The sequence below is a fragment of the Leuresthes tenuis genome, unplaced genomic scaffold (genome assembly GCF_036924035.1).
Source record: "Leuresthes tenuis unplaced genomic scaffold, fLeuTen1.0.hap1 SCAF_6, whole genome shotgun sequence".
NCBI classification, from domain to species: Eukaryota; Metazoa; Chordata; class Actinopteri; order Atheriniformes; family Atherinopsidae; genus Leuresthes; species Leuresthes tenuis.
In genome coordinates this window covers 18938049-18964924 of record NW_027325360.1, presented here as the reverse complement: position 1 = coordinate 18964924, position 26876 = coordinate 18938049, and the positions used below count along the sequence as shown (strand labels likewise).

At 40.0% G+C, this 26876-nt stretch overlaps 1 protein-coding gene across 1 annotated transcript in view; it reads right to left on the bottom strand.

The window, feature by feature from the left end:
• sv2ca (synaptic vesicle glycoprotein 2Ca) overlaps positions 1-24894 on the bottom strand; it is a 31102-nt gene extending 6208 nt beyond the window's left edge. The window contains exons 1-5 of the mRNA XM_072388070.1: positions 24750-24894; positions 18463-19266; positions 8938-9118; positions 6627-6778; positions 298-431 (exon numbers count right to left, since the gene is read on the bottom strand). Of these exons, the coding sequence (XP_072244171.1) occupies positions 298-431; positions 6627-6778; positions 8938-9118; positions 18463-19060 (1065 nt within the window). The 5' untranslated portion in view covers positions 19061-19266; positions 24750-24894. The remainder of the gene's footprint in view (positions 1-297; positions 432-6626; positions 6779-8937; positions 9119-18462; positions 19267-24749) is intronic.
• Positions 24895-26876: the final 1982 nt, after the last annotated feature.

Sequence of the window (26876 nt, the reverse complement as noted above, 5' to 3'; positions counted from 1 at the left end):
AGCAGCCGACCTACCGTCACAGATCTCTATGCCTCTGTTTTCCAAACACACAGAAGACCTGATTAAAGAGTTTGCATTGCTCACACTGTTTTGGCCTGACTAAACACCTACTGGAAAATGGAAAATGTCTAAGTACCCCCAATTTGCCTGACAGATGCTGAATTCAAAATTGGTAAGTGCATACAGTTGTGGACAATGATAGAGCACCGCGACACGCCATCCTTTAAGATACAACTGATACAGCAGATTCAGGTGAGACAAAAATAGATTTAGTCTGAATATTTTGGTCCAGTTTACCTCAAGGTAGAACCTGGGGCTTTCTGGCATGAAGGTAAGCGCCACCACAGCACACACACATGGCAGGGCACAAACGACGACAAACACCCTCCAGCTGTGAAACTGGTATGCTGAGCCCATACTGAAGCTCCAACCTGTGAATGGTAGAAAACAAGAGGGCAAATGAAGATGGAAGATATGCAGATGAAGTTCTCAATTCACATTTTCTTCCGTGCGGATTTTGTCTTTCTGAAGCTGTATTCATGTCTCATAAGTAAACAAAACTACTGCGAAAACCCAGAAATGTCCATTCATCATTAAATCTGACGTGCTCTTTTGAAAAGCCACAGACAAGAGAATCAGACATATTTCCAGTGACAGATTTCAAACAGACAAATGAGGTTGTGTCTCCAGAGGGTGGCAGTGTAGATTACATTGTTGGTGGATTGGATCTAGTAGAAGAAGTCGTTAAAGTTAGTTGTTAAACAACAACAACTGCAATGGACATCCCAAAAGGAAAACAACACAAAGTGGAAAAAATCAGTTACACAGAAAACTTGAATGCACTCCAGAAAATACAAAACTGAAAGAGAAAATACAGGCATTTAAAAAAAACTCATAAAACTTTGATAATTTTCTCCTGATATATATTGTTTTTTTTCTTGAATTTTCATAAAAGTTTGTTTTGTTATTAGTTTCGATGTTGCAGTCTCTGAAACGCTGTTCTTGTGTCATGTGAAATATTACAGGCCACTGTGTAATATTTGTAATGAAAAATGCTTGTATTATCAAGGTTGCTCCCTTCAAAGTCTGCCTGAAAAAAAGCATATTTGCTTGCGATAAAATTAAGCAAAGTGAACATTTATGCAGATAAGTGATAATTGGACAAGTACCACAGTTTACAATATGCCTTATAAATGAATGAGGAGCAAATGCCATAGCTATTTAGTCTATTACAGGGGAATGATAAAATGATAAAAGCAATATGGTTAATTAATAGTCTTTAAACTCTGTTACCAAGGCAGCAACTAAAAAACATCAGTTGTAATGAAGATATTATAATTCTCTATCTTTACCAGAGGGAGCTACTTGAATTGAAAGGCTAATTCTAAATGTTAAGTGTGAATCTCAGACTACAAACATAAGGGGCTTCAAATAAAAGATGGCATTTAAATGGGAGCACTCGACGGTCTGAGCAGAGTGAAGTGTAAGCTCAGAGATGAATGGCTCTGCTGAGGAAGCGGAGAGAAGTGCACAGGGACGGGTTAATTGAATGTGTAGGAATAGAATTGACTGTTTTCTGCGAAGTTAAATCTTGTTGCACCTGATCTCAGCCCACAGGCAGTCTTCCAGACTCATTAATCATTGCAGCATGCACACACGCGCACAGAAAGGAGGAAAAGCAAACCTACACACACGTAAAAACGCCTGGCTGTGTGCAATTACAGAGAGAACTAGCACTGAAATTAATAATACGGATAACCGCGTACAGATTACACTGACACAATAATAATAATGCCATGTCACACTCATTCCCACCCACAAATACACAAGCAATTACACAACCACGCATGCAAAATTATACATGATGCATTTCCATTTTCTTTTAGCAGGGGACGCTTTAACATTATTGTGTAAACCAAGCCACAGAGAAAGGCTGCAGAGTACATGAAAGCATCACAAAGTGAGAGATAATAAAAAGTCATGCCTGTCTTGCCAAGATAAAAAAAAACAAAAAAAAAACACATTCATGGTGCTCTCTTTATTCCAGAGCTTCGATCTGCCAGATAAATTTAGTGAAGAGTGGTACTAAATGTCACATTAGATTGAAAATAATGTGCTGAATTAAATTTGTGGATAACCACTTGGACTTTTCAAACATGGAATTATCAGCTGTGTAAGTATTGAAAGAATGTGCTCTCAGTGACTTTGTGTTTTTTTTTCTTTTTTACATTTTTGCACAGCAAGCTCCAAAGGGGGCTGGCATGATTGTCGTGACCTCCCACGTCCCTTTGCAGATCGTGCCTCATGGAGATACAGCTCCAAAGGGAATATAGCACCATTATTCATCAACAGGCGTAGGAGGGGAGCCACAGGGCAGGGAGGGGGTTAATGCTAATGGTTTAACCGGGAAAAAAGGCTGCTTGGAATTAATCTTGCGGCATATAAAAAAATCCAGCTTTGATAGCTGCTAAAAACAACCGTTTTCAAAGGTTGAGGGCATCTGTCATAAGCAGCATGAGCACATCCCAAAAGGGAACAGAGAAAATTCTCATTATGAGCGACAAAAACAAAAGCTAGAACTCAGTCAAGTAGAATCAGTAAAAATGACGCAAGTAAGAACACTTTAAAATGGCTTTTATGTTTTTATATCTACCAATCTATCTATATATTCTAAATAAAGAATAGATTATTTACTTGAAGATTTTTTGAACATTAGACAATAAACTGAGTTTATGATGCTGTTTCAGTTGTTGGGTAGTAGGAAAGATGACCTTCACTGACATCTAGCTTGTGTGTATTCCCGCTTTCTCTAAGTGGCTGTATTTCTTTCTCTGCCTTTGTGTATGTGCAAGCGTTGGGTGTGTGTGTGTCTGTCTGGAGTGCCCAGAGAAATGACGAGAAAAAGAAACTGAGTAGCAATGAATGAAAGGGAGGGTGTTGTTCAGCAGTGATGACCGTTTCTACAGAAATGTTGCACCACTTCCTGCCCCTCAGGGTTAGTGTTTCCCTGGCACCAAAGGAAATCTCATTACAGGGATTATACATATAATTGACTCAGTCTATGGATGACTGACTCAGCAATCCCTGGCTAGGATGGATGGATGGATGGATATGTCAGTAGGAAGGTAAGTTGGTAGGTTAATTGTTTGATTGACGATTAATTACACTAACTGAAAAATAGAGGGATCCAACCCACTCGCTATTACCCACTATTTTTTTCCTTTCTAGAAACTGCATTCACATACTATGTCAGTGTTTCTTAAAAATGCTTTGGTAATGTGCACAAGCACATCCCTGATCATATAGCTACATCACCAACTGGTTTGTTAACTGGCGCCGTCTTAGTCTTTTGTACATTTTTACAATGAGATTCGGAGCTGTTTCAGAGCCAGCTCATAGAGACTGTCACTGGTATTCCATTTTAAGTCACTTTCTCCTAGACCCCAGTGGCGTCCATCTTACGTCAATGTTTTACATACAGTCGACATTAGCAAACAGCAAAGTAGGCCACATGCAGTAGGAGTAGGAGGAGTGATGATATGAAAAGTAAGCAGAGACTTTTCTGGGAGACTTGGGAACGTCTCCACTGTGAGACCATTGTCTCCACTGAATTCTGTTTTGTCTAGTCGTCAAGTCCCAGTCTTTAATGAGTTCTGTGTAATATCATTTATTTATTTGTTTGTATTTTACTTTTGCTCTCACACACTTTCAAAATCCTGCGGCTTCCTTACAAAAACAGAACCGACAATTTGGGAGTGACATTTGGCTCTTTAGAGAAAGGTTGGACTTGTGAGTAAATGTTTGTGGATTCAGGACATGTGAGATTGCAACATTTTGCTCTGCGACTGAAACTGATTTGTGCTTCTATTCCTCAGCAATAAAGACTTCAGTCTTTTAAATGTATTTCTTTCATTTCATGGTCAAACTGTTCACAAAACTGGGCTCAGTCAAGAGAACTAAAACACAGTGGGCCACTCAACAAAATCGCACCATACTGACAAAAGCCTTAAAGAGGCAGGAACTAAAACTGAGCTTCACAGATTGAAGGTGACTCACTTTCCTCACAAGGTGAGTTTTTCTTTCTTCTAGAAATGCCCCTTAAATATGATACTGAACCTATAAATGGTCATAATATGCCCTTTTTAGTCCTTATAAGTGAGTTTTGTCTAATGAAGTGATCTCACTTGGCAGCAAGTGAACGTTCAAATTGTTCCATCAGTGTGATGATAATCTGTGCAGAGCAGACCTTCTTCAGAGCTCCAGCTGCGAGTCTGGCAAGGGGGCTTTTGGGAGACATTAGAAGCCAGTGAGAAGATAAACGAGAGCTCTAATAGTGAATCAGCATCAGTGTTTGGCCACTTGTATTAGAACAGTGATACATCACTATACTTTGTTTTTTACTGAACAACAGGAAGGTATCTATGCTTTTGTCCTTTTGCCCACACATCATAGTGGTGTTGGTTGAAGGCACTGCAGCAGTTCAGGGAAGACATATAATCCACTGATGAACGTTGGATTATGTATGCAAGACACATATCTCAGTCTCAGAGAGATAGAGGCAGAGTGGTAGTGTATCAGCAGAGAGTAAGAGCAAAGTAAGATCACCACCATCCATTCAATATGATATCAACAGATCTGACAGCAGAGTGTCCTCATGAAGACTCATGAAGTTCTAGTGTAAGAGACTTTTGTGAGTCCTTTACCAGTGTGCTTCTGGTAATCCTTGTGAAAGGGTCTGCAGTAAAGCTGTGCCTCTCAGAGCAGCGTGTAAAAAAGAAAACTGGGAAGATTTTTAGAGGAAACTCCCTTAAAATGCCTCTTTGTGTGTATTTGTGTGTTAACTTGAATGACCTCTTCCAGTGTCAGTTGTTATTGCCTTCAATTTTCTTTGAGGAAGACCTGTGTGTGTCTGCAGCGCTAGTAAAACATCATCCATGCAACTTTCTGCAGCAGGCACACAAACACACACACGCACCCTCACTCTGTATCTCTATCTTACTGACGTCACAGGCTGGCTAAAGTGTGGTCTGGCCATAAATCACCTCTGGAAGTAGCTTTGTCCTATTAGAGCAAGGAGAAAAACCTAATTATGCTTGATCAAGAAGAACAGTCTGCAGAGACAGAGAGGGGAGGTAATAAAAGGAAGGACAGAGTTAGACAGAGAGATGTGGAGAGTACAAAACAGGAGGAGAGACGGCAGCTAAGGGAAGGAGCAGTGAGTTAAAAGCAGGGAAGAAATGAAAACATGGCATGGAGAGGAGAAGAAGAAAGACAGTTCCCCAGCCAGCAGCATCTTTTCTTGCTGACCTGATGACTTTTTTCGTCTGCTTTAAACAAAGTAAAAAATTGTCGGGTTGTTTTTAGAATTCACTCAGGTTAGATGAAATTGAAACATGTATGAGGAATTTATTTAGATTCGTGTTGAACTGGTGGGAAAGATACAGTCTATCCAGAAAAAGAATTGTAACCTTAAATGCTGAGGCATACCAAATTCCAAGGCACACGAGCATACAAACAATACAATCCACTGTTCTGTATGAACGTTATTCAGTTTACCGGGTGTAAAAAAAAACTAAAAAAAAACACTTTTGTCACCTCCTTGACGTCAAGGAAAAACATGGAGATGGCATTATCAACCATCTCATGTAACCTACAGAGCCACTCAGGCAGCTTGCTGTCATCCAAGATGAACATGGCTGTAATATATCACTGTTGTAAAGCAGATGTTCTGCCTTTGAACAGGCCAAACCTTTTACTCTGAGTACTTGTGCATGTGGGTTACAGCATTAAGCCCACTGTTTCATTTTACTTTAAAGGCTCTGGATGTCCATAATTGATACATTTCATATAAAAAACATCAATATGTTGGAATTACACTTTTGTCATGTTCACACCTGCCAATTACAAACATCACTTGAGCAAATGATAAAAGCTATTGAACAACAGTGTGTTTTGTGCCATGTTGTGGGTGATTAAAAAGAGGGCAGAGCGACGTCTTTGATGCACTGCCAATATCTTGAGTCGGTTGTGTAAGGGTCAAAATATAATGAATGAAGAGGATTGATCAAATATTGTTGTAGGTTTGATCTTTGTCTGGCTCTTAGTTATGCTTATTGATTGTTAAAACATCGATTCACCAGTGACCACAGATGTTTGTTGCTTTTTTTAATGCAGTATTGTCATAAATCACACCCTCTCGCTTTCAGTCTGTGCCTGTGGTAACCATGCATAAGTTAATCTCCTAACCTCTACGTTTTAGCATGCAGCCACTTAGAGCTATTAGGTGATTGACTTAAACAGCAAAAAATATGACACACTCGCCTGTGATCACGAGGGGAGGGCTTACAGTTTTAGAACTGTAGTTGCGAGCTTAGCATGAAGCCACATTGCCTTGCATTCTATAAGTAGACTACTGCTGAATTTAATCCTGTAAAGTGTCTCATTAAATATTGTTTTTTTTTTAACATATTTGCCCAAATCATTCAGACTCATTGAGAAATCCAATACTGATCAAAATTATATCAATTGGCTGAACGCTGACAAAGCCTTTTTTTCGTGCAGCTTTAGTCTGTTTCAAAGATCCCATACAAAGCCCACACTCTTGATAAGTTCACTTTTAAACTTACCATAGTGTGGTATGATGGCCCAGGCCATAGCAGAGGCATAGATCTCTCCAATCATCCAGAACATACAGAGCCAGCTGAGGTGTTCTCCCCTTTTCTCTCTGGACAGCACCTCTGCAAAGAAGGAGAAAACAATGGGCACAGCACCTCCTATCCTGCAAGAACCAGAGAAAGAGAAGGTTTATATGAGTGAGAATCTCAAATCAGAACAGCAACAATGCCTCATTAACTTGGGTTTAACATTTTATATATGAAGTCAGAATTGCTATCTCACTCAGTTCGGTTTGTGGTCTTTTCGATTGAGTTAAAGTAGAAAAACAGACATTGTCATTTGAGATTACTTTTTTTCTCTCTTCTTCTTCTTCTCCGTGGGATTTTAAGGGGTTATTTTCCGCATACGTTGGGCCTAAATGTATTTTCCCCCCAAGATGCGATACAAAGAAAGAAAAAAAAGCTTGCTACGTCCTCATGATTCAGGAACACGGGTCATATCGGCAGTCTGGACAGCATTTTCAATTACTCTAAGAGTCTCTGGAAAGAATGATGAAGATGCAATTACTAAATTAGCTCTTAAGGGGATGGTTATGCTGCCAAAGACGATAACATAATAAATCACAGTCTGTGCCAAGTGTCTATGTTGGAAGAGGAGTTTCTCACAGAATGTTCATCTTCACATTATATTTAGAATCAAACAATACTTGGTTTTCACAGTTGTACGAGAGTATTACATTTATCAAGCTGACAAGTAAAACTTTACAGAGAGAAACTTTTGTAATCTCTGTGGTGAAATTGTTATGATGTACAGAGAGTAATGCATAGAGAATGTTTATATGGATAGTGGCACTCTTCTTAAAGATTTCACTAAATTAAATCTCCCTGTCTGTCAAGGAGGCCCACTTTGATTTTGGACATACAGGTGCAGAATTATGGTTTTGGGCCTAACACAAACACTGTTTTGGCATTATTGGGGAACTCCGGTATTTTTAAACCTAGACCTTATTTCTGGCATGAAATACATTTATCTACTCACCAAGAACACTTTGGTGAAAGTCGGCATCCTTCAGAAGATATTTAGATTATTCAAGATCCGCGTATGTCCATATAACGGAGTGAACTGGGGCATTGACAAGCCTCTAAATAAGCCTCTAAATAAGGCATTATCTGTCTTTATTTCACCAAATACTTTAAAACGAATGAATGAATGAATGCGCACTATTGCACTGTTAGCTCAAAGCTGCTGTGTTGTTGGTATTGGCGGCTATCGGGGGGCTTATAGAGGGCTTTCTACACACTTGTCTACTGGGATGACGTCATCGACGTGCACTGCTGCAGCACAGCTTATTTATTATCTTTAAAATTATTATCTTTTTATTTTCACTCCGTTATATGGATCTCGAGGAAATATGTTCCGAAGGACGCCGACTTTCACCAAACTGTTCTCGGTGAGTAGATGAACGTATTTCATGTCAGAAATAAGGTCTAGGTTTAAAAATATCGGAGTTCCCCTTTAAAAAGTTATTGCCCATATCTACTAAAGAGGTATTTACAGGACCTTCCCCTCCAGAGCTGAAAGCTTTGGGAGGAAAATGTTCAAATAATTTAAGTAGTTTTTTTAACTTAAATGACTGCAGAAACTCAAGGAACCTCAAAGGTTGCTGTTCCAATCAGTGCTTTTTACATGTATCCAATGAGTTGATAGTGGATTTTGGTGATGTATCTCAAATAGGTAAGCCCAAAACAATTTCTTTATACTTGTTGTTATACCCTAGCAGACTTCAATGACTCTTCCCCACTTATGTGTGCTGTCTGAACTTAACCAGAAAAGAAAGAAAAATAACAAATTTCAATGTTGTGAAATACAGAGTGAAGTCATCTATTTATCTTGAGTGTTTCTGAAGTACTTTAATTGTCTTTTAACTGTCTTTTAACTGTATTTTAACGTGGAATCTGGCTCAGGCTTGAGGCTCATGGCCTGTTTTGTAGCAGCAAGAAAAGGCTTGATCTTTGTTGTTGGTTAATTACAAGCTTTTGATTATCAGCAGACCTGCTTCTTTGAGACCAGGTTAATATACTCTGCTCCTATGACTCTGTTTTTGTCATTATTGAAATGGTTGCTGCTTCTGTTAGCACAATTTCACATCAAAACTACTGGTGCTGTTTCAACTTTCCAACCATGTACTCACTTTCCCAGTTTGGTAAATCTGCCCCTTAGAGTTTCCTCAAGTCTGAAAAATCAGAATTAGAAATTCTACCGTGCTCCATTTTACTGGACTCATGGGTGGCTACAGAGTGACCTTTGCTTTTTCAGACTTACCCGAAGCCTGCGACGAAACGGCAAAGAAGGAAGAGACCATAACCCTGGACAAAAGATGACAGGAAGGCAAAGAAGCCATTTGTGGACATGCAAATAAGGAGGCATTGTCTGCGGCCCAATTTGTCTGACATCCCTCCCCAGAAGAATGCTCCAAACATCATGCCCAAGTAAACAATGCTGCCTGGAAAGAGAAGAGACAAGCCTGATTTTTGTTTCCCTTGATCCACAGCACATAATCTCACATTTCTGTATTCATGTGTCTGCAGAGGCTGTGGGGCCAGTGTTTTTCTGTAGGTGAATAAATGAGCCATGAGTGAATTTTCTCCTGTCACGAAAACATTATACAAACACTTCGTATAGTGTATAGTGTATAATAATAATATTTTTTGGCCCCCTCTACTTTGAAGTTGATAATGAAATTGCTGTTTCTAGACATCTTTTGACAAATTTATGCTCCGCTTTGAATCTCCATAACTATTGAGGGACAAATCATGTTCTTTAGCAGCTAAATTCTCCATTATAAAACACCGGCCCACTTATTTACTTTAAAACAAATATAGGTGAGCTTGAACCAAAACAGCACTGTGGGAGCCAGTAAAACTGACAGTTTATCACTTTGAACTATTCTTCTTATATGAAAGGACCTTGTGATCTGTTATTAATTTGAATTTGAATTTGAATAATTCAAACAAGTCACCACACAATCAAATATAGGCACAGTATATTTGTTACGCTGACCATTTGTGCTGTTTGGCCATCCAGACTGTTGGTGATGGGGGGTATTGGTTTTGGAATTATAGGCTGAAAAGATTATATTGGAGTAGATGTCACTGTTTCTGACAGACAGTGTCTGACCAGAACTCTTGGTGAGGCTACTTAAGAAAATCTACAAATGCCACTAATTTCAACTAGGATCTATTCTCTCTATACCCCCAAAAAGCTGTATTTTGGCACAGAGGGTGATATGCAAAAAAGGCAGGGTCCCTACATGTACACTGCAATTTGAGTCTTCAGCTGGCCAACAACAGTTTTTACATACAGTCACAACACAACTTTTCTCCACATGCAAGCACTGCTGATCAACGTTACTGTACACATTTCAACCAGAGCAGACAGCACCGCAACAGTAGGTTGTAGTGAGAGCACACGCTAATGTTGATGCTGATGTGGGTAACTTGGTGTGTTGCAGTGATGACTGCTGCACTGAGGGTGGAAGTGGATGGTGTTGCGGCGAAAAAATGCCAGCAAAGAGGACATCTCAGTCAGTGGAGGGACTTTATTAAGGACTCTCAGGTTAACAATGACAGAGACATTCATGCCCTTATCAGTTTAGGATTTCCAAGTGTTTTTGTGCATGTTTCAAAAAGTAAATGAAAATGTCATTCGAGACCCACAAGACTAAATTAACCAATTTGTTAGCAATTTTCCTCAACTATTGTTTTCATTATGCAGTTAAATTCATAACAAAGAAAAAAAATACATCTTTGATCATTGAGCAGAAAAAGGCACTAAGATGTTCACATCTAGCAATTATCAAGATTTCCATCCTCTCTTTCTGTCTTTGATACTTTAAAGGCACAGTATGTACAATCTAGAAAACAATGGAGATTAACAGAGGAGAGGAAAAATATTTGTTTATTTGATGTGGGTAAGGACTTTCCCTTTAAACTCAACTGGAAGCCCCCAGGTCCCAGTAACACATAGCCATACTGCTGGGTAAATTCAATGTGTAGAGGAGAGAACACAGGCTTTGAATAACGTGGAGACAAATGTGAACAGTAATGTGGTGTGACTTTACAAAAGGGCCCTCTGCTCTCTTTCTATCTCCCTCATCACAAATGGGATCAATGCTCCAACAAAACAGCATTGATTTCTTTCACTGATCATCACGATTCTGCCCAGAAGCGAAGAGGCTATTATTACTGCTTCAGTCTGTGATGTGTGTTGCACTGCGGGGTTAGAAGCTTTCGTGGAAGTGCAAAGAGCAACTCCAGCTGGAGTTTTCCTCAATTATTAGATATTTCAGTTCCAGACTGAAACATTATGGTTAACTAACAGATAATATTATCTCTGTTTTGCCTTCACCTTGGTCTTGCCTTGACCAACCTTATTCAGAAATTACACCATAACCTGTTTTCGAAAGATTAGATGCACTTAAAATTCCACACAGCACAAAGAGGGTGTGCAAGCCGTGGTTACATGTTGATTGATATGACTCAGTCATTAGGGCATCGAGTTCATCCAATTACAAAAGTCCTGATAGAAAGATGCTTTTACCCTTCTGTCAGTCTGCATTAAAATATCATCGTCTCCACAGGGATCTTATATCTGTTTGACTCTTTCGCAGCAGAATATCTGTCACATTTAGTAGACATGTAGTTACCTCCTCATGGTCTCATAAATTCAATTCTAAACTTATTGGACGTCTTTGGCCTATATACAGTGGAATTCACATTTGCCTCACGAAGCAGAGAGTAGTTATTATGAGGGAGAACAGACATACAGCCATTGGCCACCTATTTCTTTGCTATATATCCATAATGTCCAGAGAGGTCTCTCATGCAAATAGCCTTTTTTTCTCTCCTTATTTTGGTTTAGGGTTTTTCGAGATGCTGGTACATAGCAGACAAAGCAAAAAACTCATTCCTGATACTTTAATGTCCCTGAAAAAAGATACATAATGAAGTAATGAGTATATCCTCACAGGACAGTCAATTACGTAATGAATTTATTGATGTTCTGTCCGATTAGCTCCACAGTATCTTTGAGCATGATGTCAGTGGTGCCGGCACCAGCAAAGGGGAGAGCAGTGAACTGTAGTGTAATATAATCCAGAAATAGCAAAGACATCCCTTAACACTACACCGTTTGAGTAGGATTATCCTGCCATGTTTGTAATGTATGGTACACACTTTTCCATAAAAAGGATTTCTAATTTGTTTTCTATCTAATTTGAATAGATGTCTTACCATGAAGAGCATTGATATTGTATATTTTACTAGTATTACTTTTATATTTAGAGCTTGCTTAAAAATCTAACATTTTAAATGGATCCCAACTTAATGGCTCTCATAAGACTAGAGTTTAGAGTAAAGGACCAGTAGAGACTCCATTAGAGAATCACATTGTGTCGAGGGGAACTCTCAGGCAGAAGCAAAAGGCTTTGCCACATGACACTTTGTTGAGATGTAAAAACACAGCTCTGAGACTGGTAATTTTTTCAGCAAAATCCACAGAGCTGCTATTTTGAACTAGAATCATACGAACTCAAGCACACACAGGATGAAAGAAATCTACTGTGGATTTTAATGCTCTTTTGTTTGCCAGTTGGGACCGATGTGAAGGAGGAGAAACTGATTAAATCTAAATGTTACAAGATCAAGCACAAATGCAGGCAAAATAAATAAATCTGTAGTGCTAAAGCAATGAGGGGATGTGTCAAAAGAGAGAAAAAGGTATGAGGGATGGGAGTGCAGTAATTACCGGGTAGGGTAAGAGACTGACAGTGGGGAGGCAAAGATGAGGGCGAACCCTGATGCAGTGTTTTCTGCCTTGTCACATTCCAAGGGGCCCCCCTGAGAGACGTGGGAGCGCTGATCTGCATCACGACCCCTTCTCTGATTTCATGCTTTGATGCTCCTCACTCTCAGTGGTGCAAACTGTTTCAGCATCCCACAAAACACCCATCCTCTTTTATTCATAATGATGATACTATCACACAGCAGCATGTCTGGTGCATCCCGTGGCTACGCGTCGATAGCTGACTCACACTGTCTCTATTTTATCTCGACTACTTTGATGTTATGTCTGTTCTTGCTTTACCTCATCTCCCCTCCCAACCTTTTCTCAGTTTCTCTTCATTTTGCTATCCAATATCTTGGTTTCCATCTCCTTTTCATTCCTCATATCTCTCCCTTTACACATCTGTTCGTCTCTCCTCTGTGGCACCCTTGCATTTACAGTATTTGCATTAGTTTCCACGCTGCTGCCCTACCAACAGCTCATTTACACTGAGCAGCGTGTCATCATATTTGGACTACATCGTGTCAGTTTGATCGGATTCATGCCTCCGTCCCTGCCACCTCCGCAGAAAAAGAGATTGAAGTGTTTTGTCGTATTTAAGTCATATCAGTGGGGACAGGATTTCAATACAATTTGTATGAAAGCAACCCATCGTAGGGCTTAGAGTGCATGGCTTGAAATGCCTCGCTCAGCATCTGTAACGATCCAACCTTCATTAACTTTAAAGACTGTGATCTTTTGAATTAGATATTTTGATACTTTCAAGCCCTGGTAAAAGTGAACGTTAGACATGGTTTGCTGCTGATGTTTCTGGTGACAGCAGGTTTGGTCCATATGGAGACACATTAAATGAACCCACTTTTCACCCCACACGTTCTCTCACACAATTCAGAGCTAGCTGCGCTATTCAAGTAGTGTAATCTCTGCAGCGATGCTGAGATCTTACTGCAGTTTAGCCAAGCTCAGCTGCCCCTGGACCACGCAGCCTCACACAGCCCGCCAGCTGGCTCATACTGACTGGGTGAAAAAGAGGGAGTGATAGGAAATGAAAAGTGACAAATCAGGAAAAGTACTAAAGGGATGAAGCTTGAAAGGTAACAGAGGGTGACACTGGGACACAAAGAGGGACAGAAGAGTTAAAGGTACAAGAGATCAGATGACAGGGATTTCAAAGATGAAAGAAGATAAAGTAGAGCAAAAACATGAAAGGAGGGAGAGAACCGATGGCGAAAAAAGAGACGTGGCTCTTAAATAAATATGAGGAGAGCTGAGATGAGAGTCAGACAAAAAAATTTCAACAGAGTTTCAACAGGCAAAAATCAGCCTAAGAGAACAAATAAGTAATGATAGGTTGGTGTGTTCCCTTTGTTGTGTCTGAGATGATAGCTAAGCCTCTCCCTTACTGTGTTGGTGTACTAAATACTACCAGTCTCCACCTGTCTGCTCCAGTCCACCCACACCTCCCTTCCCATTACCCCTCTCTGAGTTGATAATCTCTGTGCTTCAGAGCTGTCTCCTCACTTCTACTCTTGTCAGCTCATGACATATTGCACCTCAAAGTGCTCGTCTTCCCCACTATTTCCATTACCATCCTTTCTTATTTGAGATATTCACTAGCACCCTCCTCCCTCTCTTTACCTAACAGTGCATTTTTCATTCTGATGTAACGTTGAGATTCCAGCGAGATCAGGGTACTGCTACTAAACTGGAGGCAGTAATCGACTCAGGTCTTTGTGTTTTTCATATTGTGCTATCACTTCACATTCAGCTGAGTGTGTGCTCGCTCCGTCTGGCCGTTTTGTGGCTAATGGAGCTGCACAATGGAACAATGATCAGTCTAGATAAGGTAGAAGTAACCAAAAACAATTGCTAATTTGGAAACTCATAATTTCAGTGTTTGAAACTGAGTTGTCGAGAGAATTTCTTTTCCTTTTTTAGTTCATTTCATAGTTCATTTAGTTCATTTTTTTGTCTTTTGGAGGACCGGTAGGATATTTTTGGCTGTGGTCCCTCAGGTGGGTCATATCCCCATACAGCTAATCCTATGAACAGCCATGTTCCTCGGATGAGACACGTGGCATCAGCAGACGCTCCTTTCCATCTGCCACAGCATGTTTACGTGCACACAAGAAACCAGGTTGTTCAGAGAAATCAGGCTGCAGAGCAAATTTGAGAATATTTTTACGTCTATCATTAGCGCATAGTCATGCCATACACATGATCTTATTTTGGACGTATTAACATTCATTATCAAAATAAGCAATAAGAGGACTCACTAGCTGCTAAGAGTGCATAGCTATTTTTTTTATTATAAACTGATCTGAACTTAACAAATAAGAACAAATCATCTTATACAATTACAACCCAAATTTAGTTGGGGACACAGTAAACTGTAAAATGTTTGTAATGATCTGCAAATCTGATTAACCAATATTCAGTTCAAAATAGAACATAGAAACCTTATCAAAAAGAGCATTTTTGTCAGCTATACTATATTGTAATCAGTCTGAAAAACTCCAAATGGATACTAACAAGGTCACAGTAATCATGCAGACAACACTTAGACATCCACACACACACACACAGCAATCATGTTCACCTCAATGGGGGAGGAGCCTCAAGGCAATCAGAGGGGGAAAGATGAGATTGGGGAAGAATGGGGAAAGGAAAGTGAGGCTCACTGAATGGAGGGTGAAAGAGAGGGAATCTCGAACAAGGGGAAGCAGAGCGTAGAGCATGAATGCCTCCAGGACTTTGCTTGGCTAGAGAGGAAGAAAGGAGTTTATGGATGCTTGAAAAGAGACAGAAAAACAAAGGTGCTGCGTACAGAACATGTTGTGAGGATTTAACAGAGACAACATGAAGCAACAAATGCTGCTTTTTGCTTTGTTGTTCTTAAGACACAATATAAACGGCTCTGAAGACATAACGCCTAAGGACCTTTTTCTAAATGTGAGATTATGTGCACATGTTATCTTTAATGCAATTACTGACTGTCATCCAGTTTTTCAAACTTTCAGTCGCACCGTCCTTTTTCCAGAGGTCTTTTCATGTCGGCTTTGCATCAGGTGTTGCTGTGAAGTTGATCTATTGTCATGCTTCATTGTGGCGGTTAGTATCTAAGGGCTGTGTGCCTGATTTAATGTCCTCTCCACTCTGGTACTGACACAGTGAGTCAGCCTCTCTATGTAGCTCTGTGGTGATGGATTATACACCTGCAGCTACGAGGACCGCTGGAACTCAATCTCGACCTATAAAGCGCACAGGGAATACCAGCTACCCTCCTAATCCTGACACAGAGACCAGTGGACTGAAACACCTCATCTGCGGCCACAGAATAAAGTGTGGCATGTATAACAGAAATGCACAGGACTAATCCTATTTTTTCCATGACTAACAATGTTTGATTAGTCATGCGGTTGCTGAGTTTGTCCAATAACTCTTTTAACGCGTAACATGTTGATGATGTTTGTTTTGCACGGTAGAATGGCAAGTTTTTGTATGTTGCTGTTTGGACCAGACTCAGTTGCTCCTTTACATTTAGATCACCTAAAAAAGTAGTTGGTAATGCTTTATGTAGAGTACCTTGTAATACAGGTTAGTTAAAAAGGAACAAGGTTCACAATATGTCACTAAGCTCATATAAGCGTTGATCAAAGCATTATACGTGTGGTTATTGTTAAGGTTGGATGGTAACGTGTGATCATTTTGATAAGGAAAGGAAAAAAGTTTAATAAATGTTTAATCAATGTTTAATTAAAGATACTATAGGAATGTGTAATTTACATCTTCTCCCTGTGCATGCATGGGTTTTATCCCATACTCTGGCTTTCAGTCAAAAAACAAGTAATGTGAGGTTCATTGGTGCTTCGGAAGTGAACCCAGGACTGTGTGAGCATGCATGGCTGCTTGTCTCTGTGGTGGCCCTGCGATGAACTGGTAACCTGTTCATGGTTCACACTGCATCTCCTCTAATGGCAAGTCGAAGGCTGCAGCCCAACCAATTTTATTAGCCATCCAAAATCATGACAACCAGGAGCTGAAACCAGGACGCCACTCTCCCAAAACACTACGATGACTCATGACTGTGCCCCTGGCTATATAAATTTGAGAAATCTAAAATCACAAGAGAACAAAATCATGAAAACCATGAGACCAAATCGACACCGACAGAAAAACAAAACCATTAATGAATATTATTTTTCTGATTTTTAGATCTCTCTCATCAAAGTTTCTGTTAGTTGATTAATGAAATGGTGATCATCATTTTGATTTATTTCACCTGCAGCAGGAGGATTACCACCTACCCCTCAGTATTTAGATTTTCACATTCCTTAAATCACAGGCTGAGGAGGAGGTGTGGCAGCTATTTTCAAATGAGGGTTACTAATCAGTCCCAAACCCAAGACTAGTTTTAGCTCTTTTGAATACCTAACTCTTAGTTTTTCTCACCCAAAGTGGAAATCACATAAACAACCTCTATCTGAATTTCCGTCTGAATTCTCAGAGTCTCAGAGTACAGATCTACAGAGTGCTCTTTATTTTGCTTTCTCAAAATGTACACAGAGTTCATTCTCTTAATCATACACTTGACCTTGTTCTGACATGTAGCACAGAGAGTGAACAACAGTATTTCCTCATAACACTGTCTTGTCTGACCACTTTTTTTTAATGCAGTTTTAGAGTTGAAACAATCAGTTCCATTATTGCTTTCTTCTGTGCCATGTCCCAATACAACAGACCATTCTTGTACAATACCTTAACTTTACTCCCACACAAGTTGATCACTTTGTTGCGAGAGTTTCAACTTAAATGTGTACAACTTGGACAATGTTGCCCCTCTAAAAGAGAAGGTACTCAGTCAAAGGAGGAATTAAAATCAGGATCTGTCCTTTGATTCACATATAAAACAAGTTATTAACTTAAAATTAACTGGACTGTGCTGCTAAACATAAAGTGACATTTTTGGTAGCATTGGTATGAGTAACTACAAACTAGATTATTACTGTAGTGATTCAGTGGGTTTGTTTATTTCTATAAGTAAATGGTCATTCCCACGTTTCTTCATCAATGTCTTTCCATTAAACCAACAATGAGTGGTAAACACATGTCTTTCATATTCCACATTTACTGTTTTTAACACAGGCTCTCTGGAGTTCATAGTGTATCCATAGACATAACTGTTACATGCCAAAGTTAATCTGTATAATAGCAGAAATGACTGAATGAATATTCTAATCAAAGTACATACGCCAAATAGTGCTCAGACCACAGGGCAGCTATATGCATTTCTCACAGAGGAGAGTATAAATCAAGAAAGAATGCCCCATACAGTATTACAATAAATGTTATTTCACCCACAATGTGAATGACAGATGAGTACAATGTCTGTCAAGGCGATTAAGACTATATAGAAACTTAATAGAATCATAAAAATTAATGGTATTTCAATTAACACCGAGGAAGTTAAGATACTTTCTCAATAAAAAAACTCAATATATTGCAAAGCCTGTAAAAGGGAAGGATATTCTCAGGAATATAGTGTATATTGTGCATAAACCACACATAAAAACGATCTTGAAAAGGAGTGGAAAATTTGATAATGCCATAAGTTAACTGATGGAAGTTCACTTATAAGAATGGGGTACAAGTCTTTTGTTTTTATTGAAACGTTTGTTTGACTTTTTTTTTCACTTTTTTTAGGTTCCTATTGGTTTGGTATGAGTTGATTACATATAGGCATCAAAATAACGTTGGGATTGGTAATATATTTTGGTTTGGGTGGAATGGTGTCTATTTAATGCAAACATTTTAAACCTTTATTAACAATCAAACAATAATGTGTTTGTCTGGTGAGCTGGGACAACAGTGTGTGGGCGTCACACCAAAGTGATGAAAAATGTGATACTGACACGGAATGCTGAAGTAGATGTGGATTTAGTAAATGCATCAGCTGTAAAAAAAAAAACAGCACATGTACCGTAAAACATGCAAGGTCCTTACCTAGCCATCCTGAGCTGGAGTTGGCCGCACACATGTCTGTCTCTGCGCTGGGCAGCACAAAGCCCACCACAAACACTTCTACCCCATCTGACATGAGAGCCAGCCCAAGTACTAGGAACAGTTGCCACTGGAACCTCCCATGCCCACATTCCTGGATGATCAGCTCATACTGCTGAGCCAGCTCCTCTTCATCAGCCTGTCTCTCCTGCTCCAGCTCATTCCGGTCCCTTGTGGCATCCGATATCGGCTGTCCAAGGGCCACCTGGCCCTCCTTATGCTTCTTGTTGCCTGCTGAAGGGATCCCCTGGTACTCGCCCTCGTAGATCTCGTCCTCATCGTCGTGCCCTTCTGTGGCATCACTGGAGCCCTCCTCGTTGTCACGGTGGCCATCTTCGTCCTGACCTTGCAAGTTCCGGTAGAAATCCTCATCCTCATCCTCCTCATCTTGGAATCGTTTGTAGTTGCGGTGAGACGAATACTCATCAGTGGCATGGTCCACCACTTTGTTGACTTTCTTTGTTGCATGCCGCTTGGCCTCCTTGACCATGTCCTTGGCCCCCTTCGCCAGAGAAGTCCTGTTATTGTAAGTGTCCTCCATTCTGGCTCCAACAGCAGGTCTTCACAGGGCTCCACGGGATAGTTAGAGGTAGAAAAAAGGAGGGAGAAGGGAAAGAAAAGTAAATGATGGCAGATAAAGAGTTTGCAGGAACGGAGCGAGTGGATCTTGAGATGGGGGAGAAAACTCTTGAGGCTGCAGTCACCACAGGAGATAACCCACAATGGCTGTGGCAATCATCGACCAGGCTGAAAGACATGGAGGAAGAGTAAACAACACGTAAATAAATAAAAGAGGCACACAAAGAAGAAGAAATCAGAAATAAAAGAGAATGGAAATCAGAGACAGGGGGATTTTCACCAGATACTACCACAGCATTCATGACTATCCTCGACTAACTGATGACACCCCACTGACTGCAAATACCTTCTTTAATCACTCACTCACCGTTCTCTCAGGCCTTTGAATCACTTGGATTGAAGGAAATTGATGTGAAGGAAAAAGCCCCTTTACGTAGCCCTTAAATGTTACTGAAAATGAGCACTCAGTTTTCAGACATGCTCTCTTTCTTCTATATTTCATGAGCTGCCAATGGCTTTTGAAAGATGATCATTTCAAACAGAAGTGATAAAACCTGCTGACCAGCTCTGTTAAAAAGAAGCTAATAGGCGAAGCTCTGCTCAGAATCAATGTCCCCAATAAGAGGCTGAGTCATTATAATGGGAGTGACAACCCAACTGGAACGACACTGTCATATTTAATCCAGGCAAACAAAAAGAGGAAAGCCAGAGTGGTCAAGAGCCGATATATAGACAACTGTGGCACACACACAAGCATCTTTAAAAAATGTGTCTCACATACCTGCATAATTCACACATAAAAAAGATTTTCTTTACTTTAAGTCAGGTTGGAGGTTGAAATGGCAGAAACAAGCAACTTTATTTTAAAACAAGAAATTTGATAATACTTTTCTGCAATTATTATTTTGTTTTTTTATTACAATACGTTGAAAAAGATTAATTCTCTGTAAACTGTATCAGTTGTAGCTGATAAATGATATTGAAAACATGCATCATCCCCTCTGGGATAATGAGTTCACTCATTCTGTGTGAGATCCAGGTCTATTCCCTGCTGACCATCTCTTGACTCCAGGAAAACTCATCCTTTTTGCAGCACCGGGCTTTAGAATAAGACAAATTATCTTCATCAAAGAGTCAGAGAAGAGAACAAATGGTTAACAGAGACAAATAGCCCATCCACAGTTCAGACCTGAATCCCATCCAGAATCTGTGGAGGGAACTGAATACTAGAGTGAAGGCAAGGAACTATTCCAACATCCAGGACTGGGGAAGCCCTCTCCCATATTGGCAGAGCAGTGATGGGAGGGAGACCCCAGCTTAACAGTGCAAATGATGTAACAGGATTTCGTTCGAGTGCTGCACATGCTCACTCTGGTCTGTTTATTTCTACACAACCAATCCAGTGATTTAACACTGCGCACTTTCTTTTAGAACATTTATAAGTTTGAGTGCATATTTATGAGCAGGGTGGAGATGGTCAGCGCTGTCCAGCATGTGCGGTTCCCGTGTGTCTTAAGAGCTGCTTGCCACATTCCCTAATGAACACTGAAGCCTTGTCAGGAGGACACAAATCAAAGGGCCCGGCTCCAGCTCCTATAATGTAATTTTACTGGGCAAAATGACAGTGCTGATTCAAGGTGACACTACTAATCCCATTTGGCTCATTGGATGACTTTTGTGGTTATGCGTACACTCCTTTGCTTATCAACTGATTATTTTCAATGCTGACACTGGTTAGACATTAGATATTAGCCTGGATGAGCATAATATCAGCTTTTTTTGTAATCTGATGTTTGCCTCCAGTAGCAACATTACAAAGGGGTTAACTTGAATAGAAGCAACCTTTTTCATTTCTTCTCATTTTCAATTAAAAAAAACTAGTCAAAGCAAAAGAGTTTTGCTCTGCATAAATCCTTGGTTGGTGACAGGACTCCTTAACACAGTTCCTCCTGAGCACTGAATATTACAGCTTCTTGTCACGTGAGGAAGATTCATTTTGAATTCCTCAGACAACGGAAACCCGTGGAGGAGTGTGTCAGAGTTCAGAAGTGTCACTGAATTGATGCCATTTACTGTTTAAGGGTTAGATCACGATGACACATTTTTTTGCTTATAGTGGCATGTACGTCAGAAAAAAGGGTTGGGTACTGGTGGAGCCTGCCTGTCAAAGAATCAATGGAGTGTATGGTGAGGCACGCTGTCAGTGGTTATGAAGCTCAGAGGACACCCGAGCACGCCATCAACCTAACCCCACCTGCCCGCGGGATGACGAGACCCTGACATCACCGACTGAGCAACGGGAACAGTCACAATCAAACTCAGCGACCTCCAACACCACCAAACAAATCAATCCCACACTCACTTTGAGCTGTACCCAACCACATTGAGTTTCCCTTGCTTCTTTCTTTTTTTTGCTTTACGGTAAGGCTCAACCTATGCATTTTATTTTTTACCAGAACCAGCTTGCTAATACCTTTTCCAGCACTTTACTCTCCCAAGACTCAGTTAACACATCACTATCAGCAGATGCAACTCCAGCCTTCAAACAATTCTTCAAATTCCTATTTTTTCGTGTCCACATGTTGTCTTTGTCTCATTACCTATACTCTATTCACACAATCAGTCAGTATTTTCAAAGTAACCACAGTCTAAACATTTGATTATACAATATTTTTCCACTCATAGTAAACCAACATAGTGATGAAGGAACGTACTGAACCAGAGATAAGAAGTAATCTATACAGCATCCCAGGGCAGAACTGTTCTCTATACTTAAAACAAAGACAGTTAATTTAGCATGTGTGACATTGTTGGAATCATTTGAACTTGGCTAAAAGTAGGCCTTGCTCTGGCGACACCCCCTGTCTGCATGATGGATGGTGGTCCTGCTTTCCTTCAACCTCCTTAAAATTCCAGAAAATAAATAGATAAAAACTCAAATTTCCTCTTTGCATCAACATAAAGACAAATGTTTTAGGCGTTTTGGCCATATCAGACTGAATATGGTGAAAAATACATTTAGAAAAGTCAGTCTCCAAAAAATGCGTGCTTGACTATGTTAGTGCTCATTTTAAAGCATTCACAGGCTGTGGCACAGTTAAAAATCTGCGACATAAATAACCCACTTAAACATAACATATCACCAAAAAAAGGCATGTGATAATATACAGCCTCATTGAGAACAAGCAAAAACTTTAAAAAAAGAAGAAAAGATCAGAACAGTAAGGGTTTCCTACCAACATGTGCTTTGTCAAAAGGATTTAAGTTCGTGTTAGTGCTACCCACTAGTCCAGCAGTCCGGAAAAGATTTAAAACAATAATGATAAAGAAAAATAAAGCTCTAAGCGACTATCCCTCAATGTCAGACTGCTTGACCCACAAATGCTAAAAGTTTTATATGAGAATTTGGGGAAAAATCAAAGCTGTCCTTTTTGGCTTCGAGCTGTTTTTAAATTCAGACACTGTCAACAAGAGTAAATAAAATTAGGGAAGTGGTTTCTTTTTTTTTTTCAGAGACATTATAGCTATCCGTTCACAGTAAAAGGTAGCATTTTATATAATGCCCCTTGCTCAACAGAAATCTCAGTTCTGGAAGCTTCAGTCAGGTTTGACTCGTCAGTGTCCTGCCCTTTCAAAGACGTGCGTAAGCACTGTGGCAGTTAGAGAGAGCAGGTCCAATCTCTAAGTGGGCAGAGCTGCATGTAATTCCATCAAAACCTAGAGCCTGTGACCTCATCTGGAAGGCAGAAGCACATCCAGCCAGGGACGTCTTAGGTTGGGAGATTTCATCAAACACTGATGCCATTACTGACTCAGTGGAGGAGAAAGAGAGGACAATGGTTGTACAGGGGAAAAAAGAAAAAATATGAACGTAAGAATATGAAAAAAATTGTTTAGCTTTGGATGGGTTGTAGGAATCGTTTCACCATATCGCCAATATCCAACACAAATGATAAAGACTTCACTAGCACAATTTATTACAAGCTGTGTTATCCCAGACAGATCGTTGGGGCGGCTGTGGGCTGGAGCGGTCGTCTGCGAATTGGAAGGTCGGCGGTTTGATTCCTAGCTTCCCCGAGCCACATGTCAAAGTATTCTTGGGCAAGACACTGAACCCCATGCTGCCTCTGATGCATTCATCGATGTGTGAATGTGTGTGATAGAGAAAAAATCCTGTAACACTGTTTAGACCAAAATGTGCTGTATGAGTGTTTGTGTGAATAGGTGTAGTGTAAAAGCGCTTTAATCAGTCAACTGGACTAGAAAAACAGATAAGTACAGTCCATTTACCAAATGCATTATATATTCATAGGGTGCACAATGCACAATGGTGCTGCAGCAGGTTGATACACCTTTCCAGACACAAAATACTAGAAGCTGTACCATTAATTTCAAGTACTAAACTATTAGTACTACTTCCGTCACTCCCATACCGAGTTTGGCCAAGCAAAAGGAATGCCCTGTTTGTGCTAATATACAGTATGAAAAGTTTTGCTGTAATAGCTTGCATCTGCTTGCTTAAATTGAAACAATAAAAGACAAAGAATTGAAATCAGTAAAAAGGAAAAACATTTTTGTGCATATTCAAGAAGTATTTCCCACTAATCTCTCAAGTCAAGAATTAGCCTGCTGTCCCGTTTTCCTTAAAAAAAAGCAAGTGCAAGTGGAGGCTTCAGATAGAGACGCTGCTGAATGCAGAGGGAAGATGGGAATCTCGCTTCTGCTTACAGAAGGGAAAAAAAAGAAGCAACCTAAAATCAGTAAGCGGGGGTAAGCGACTGCAGACATTCTGCAACCCGCAATCACTTTACCTTAACAAGTTTTTACACTGAATGCTCTCCTCGGTGTTAACCCAGCAGGACAACAACAGCAGCCTTCGGATTGCAAACAAGGCACTTTGCCACAGATTTCCAGTTCACCGGCTGTGCGCCTGTCAATCGTTCACTGCATCTTGAGTTGCAGTTCATGGATGAGTCAGTTGCTTGCTCCTGCATCCTCTACTCTTTAGCTTCTTCTTTTTTTTCTTTTGGCGGCAACGCAGAGTGCTTTAACTGCCCCGGGCCAGGTGGCTGAATCGGACTAAAGCATTCACAGTCCACAGCAGACAAAACTCTGCTCATGCCAAAGACAAGAATTTAGCCCAATGTTGCAGTTGCATCAAAGATGGGCAGAACTACAAGCTGTAGTCTACCATTATGAACACCACCCAGAGGTTACAAACCCCTCAAATGGCCATTTTTGTAACTTAAATCAGATATCTGACTCCAACATGCCTGTAAAATGTACAGAAGAAAATATGGCAGCACCTAAACATTAAAGCTGTTGGATTCCACAGTTTTAAAGCTGCTTCTCCCCTACATTCCTGTTTAGATAAATTGTTCATGTTTGTTTCTACCAAATTAAACATTTTCAACGTTTGCAGGAGACATTAGTTTGAGACCACTGAAGAAAAGAGAAAATAAAGCACATGCCAACAATCCAAACTTTTAACAAATGACACAAAAGCTTATGAATAAGTAATTATGTATTCCTGTATGCCAGCCTCAGTTTTAGTTGGAGATATATACGGAAAGGTGCACGCATATTATGTATCAATGCTGCCCTCAGCATGTATTCATATAAAAAGGAAAGAAAAAAAAGTAATTACTCACCGTCATTTATACCGAGAGGAGTGGACTGGGCTGAAAGTAACCCATTGCACCGCAGCCTGCTTTCCCTTTCCGTAAAATGATATGTAGATATTGTGGGCTTTTTACTGTAGAGCAGGATCAGAAGTAACTGCCAGCGCACGACAAGGCTTTTCTGTTGTTTTTTGGCGGGGGGGGGGGGTTCCTCTTTTTTTCGATGCAGTCCTCTCTGGCTGCAGCACTTCGGGAGAGGAGAGAGCGTGAGAGAGAGGGAGAGAGAGAGAGAGAGAGAGAGAGAGAGAGAGAGAGAGAGAGGCAGCGAGCGAGGGCAGTGTAATCAATAATTGTATTTCATTGAGTGATGTGGGCAATTCCGTCTGATGGAACAATCTTGTTAGATGACTGACGTGAAACGCTGCAACGCATGAATGCTAAACAGATGAGAAGAGTCTCATTCAAGAAAGAGTCGCAGATTCTCGTCCATTTTCTATAGTGTAGCCAAATACCATGTGCTAAAACGAAGAAAGACTTTTTACAAAAATACACTTATTTGACAAGAGGCACAGCAGCTGCTTCTGTGAAAAGTTTCTGACTTCTGCAAATGTGAGTTGCAAGTATAATTATACAAATTGAATATTTTACATATTAGTGCTCTCTGTGGCCTGTTTTCTACTGAAACTTAGACCTTTTTTCAGAAACTGTGTGGGAGCTCACCTTTTTATGCAGACTCCAATCTGAAAGCGCATTTACATTTAGTCTCTGTCCGCGGTGCTGAACCACCAACAACACCTGAGCGTTTCAGCAGCTGAGTGCGTCAGGTTCGGATCATGATTCACAAATGACGGTCTTTATTATGCACATTCTCTCAAAATCCAGGTGCGAGTTTCAATCTTTTCTGTGCCTTTTTTAAGCACCTGTTTTACACTGCCGTACTTAATTAAGTTCATCTTCTCAGAGACAAATGAATACGAAAATGAAGAAATCACGCACTGCACTGCAACATGGAACACTGCAAACATGATAACATGGATATACATAAGCATGCACACTGTAAGAACTCGTTAATCGAGGTTTTGTTGCGCAGGACCAAAAGTCTCGAGATTGTTATTCTATTCTATTCAATTCTATGAATCCAACAGTTCACCAGTGCTCTATGTTAAGTTAATTTCAGTTTATTTGACTAATTCATAAATAACAATCAATATTTATTTAATTAATTTCGGGGCACTTTACAGAGAAAGTAAACAGGTTCAATTAGATGCAGTCCAACCACAGTACATTTCAGTCCAGTTCCTTCTATTGACCTCATCTTAAATGCTCTGAATTCATGTTTGTAAGAAATGGCTGACAAGGGGTCAAATGAACAAAACTAACTTCAAATGGTACAAAAGAATAAACACCATACATGAACCCTTATTAATACACTGTAAAAGATGTATTCTGAAAAACAGAGACCATGCCATAATCAGAGGTGAATAGTGAGAATGTTAAACAACCTTATAGATATTGCTTATATTTGAAAGATTGTTTTCCACTTCGACCACTAATGGAACAAAAAAAAGGGGGTCCCGACTGTCCTACTTTGAAGCGTGATTGACTATTCAGTCTTTCTGATTTCCATTTGAGCATACCATACCAATTTTGAGCTGAGGAGCATTACACAAATGGAGTACTTCCAGGGAATCACTCTACAAGCTTCTGTCAGTACTCCTTATGTTTCCCCAGAAAGGATCCAGCCAGATGAAATCACAGTTTATAACTATCAACTTCCCAGTTACCAGGCTATGAAGGCTCTTTAATTCAATGCAGTGGTCCCTTATAAGCTGAAGAAACCTTCACAACAACTGGACAGCCACACAGCTTCCAAACCTGATTATCTGCAGCTTTACAGTGAGGAGCCCAGACCCCCTGACAGCCCTCATCATAAGTCTGAGAGACACCTCTGAGTAAAGATGAGCTATAAGCACAGCTTTGGTGGTGGGGATGTTAATGACAGGTATTTTCACAGTATTTTCAATCTGTTTCTAGATGCTTAGAAAAAAAAAGGTTACACAATGGACCATTTAAAAAATAATGTTAAAATAGTTACTTAAGTGAAATATTTGATACCAAATCGGACTTGTTTCATGATTTATGCACAACTTACCTTGT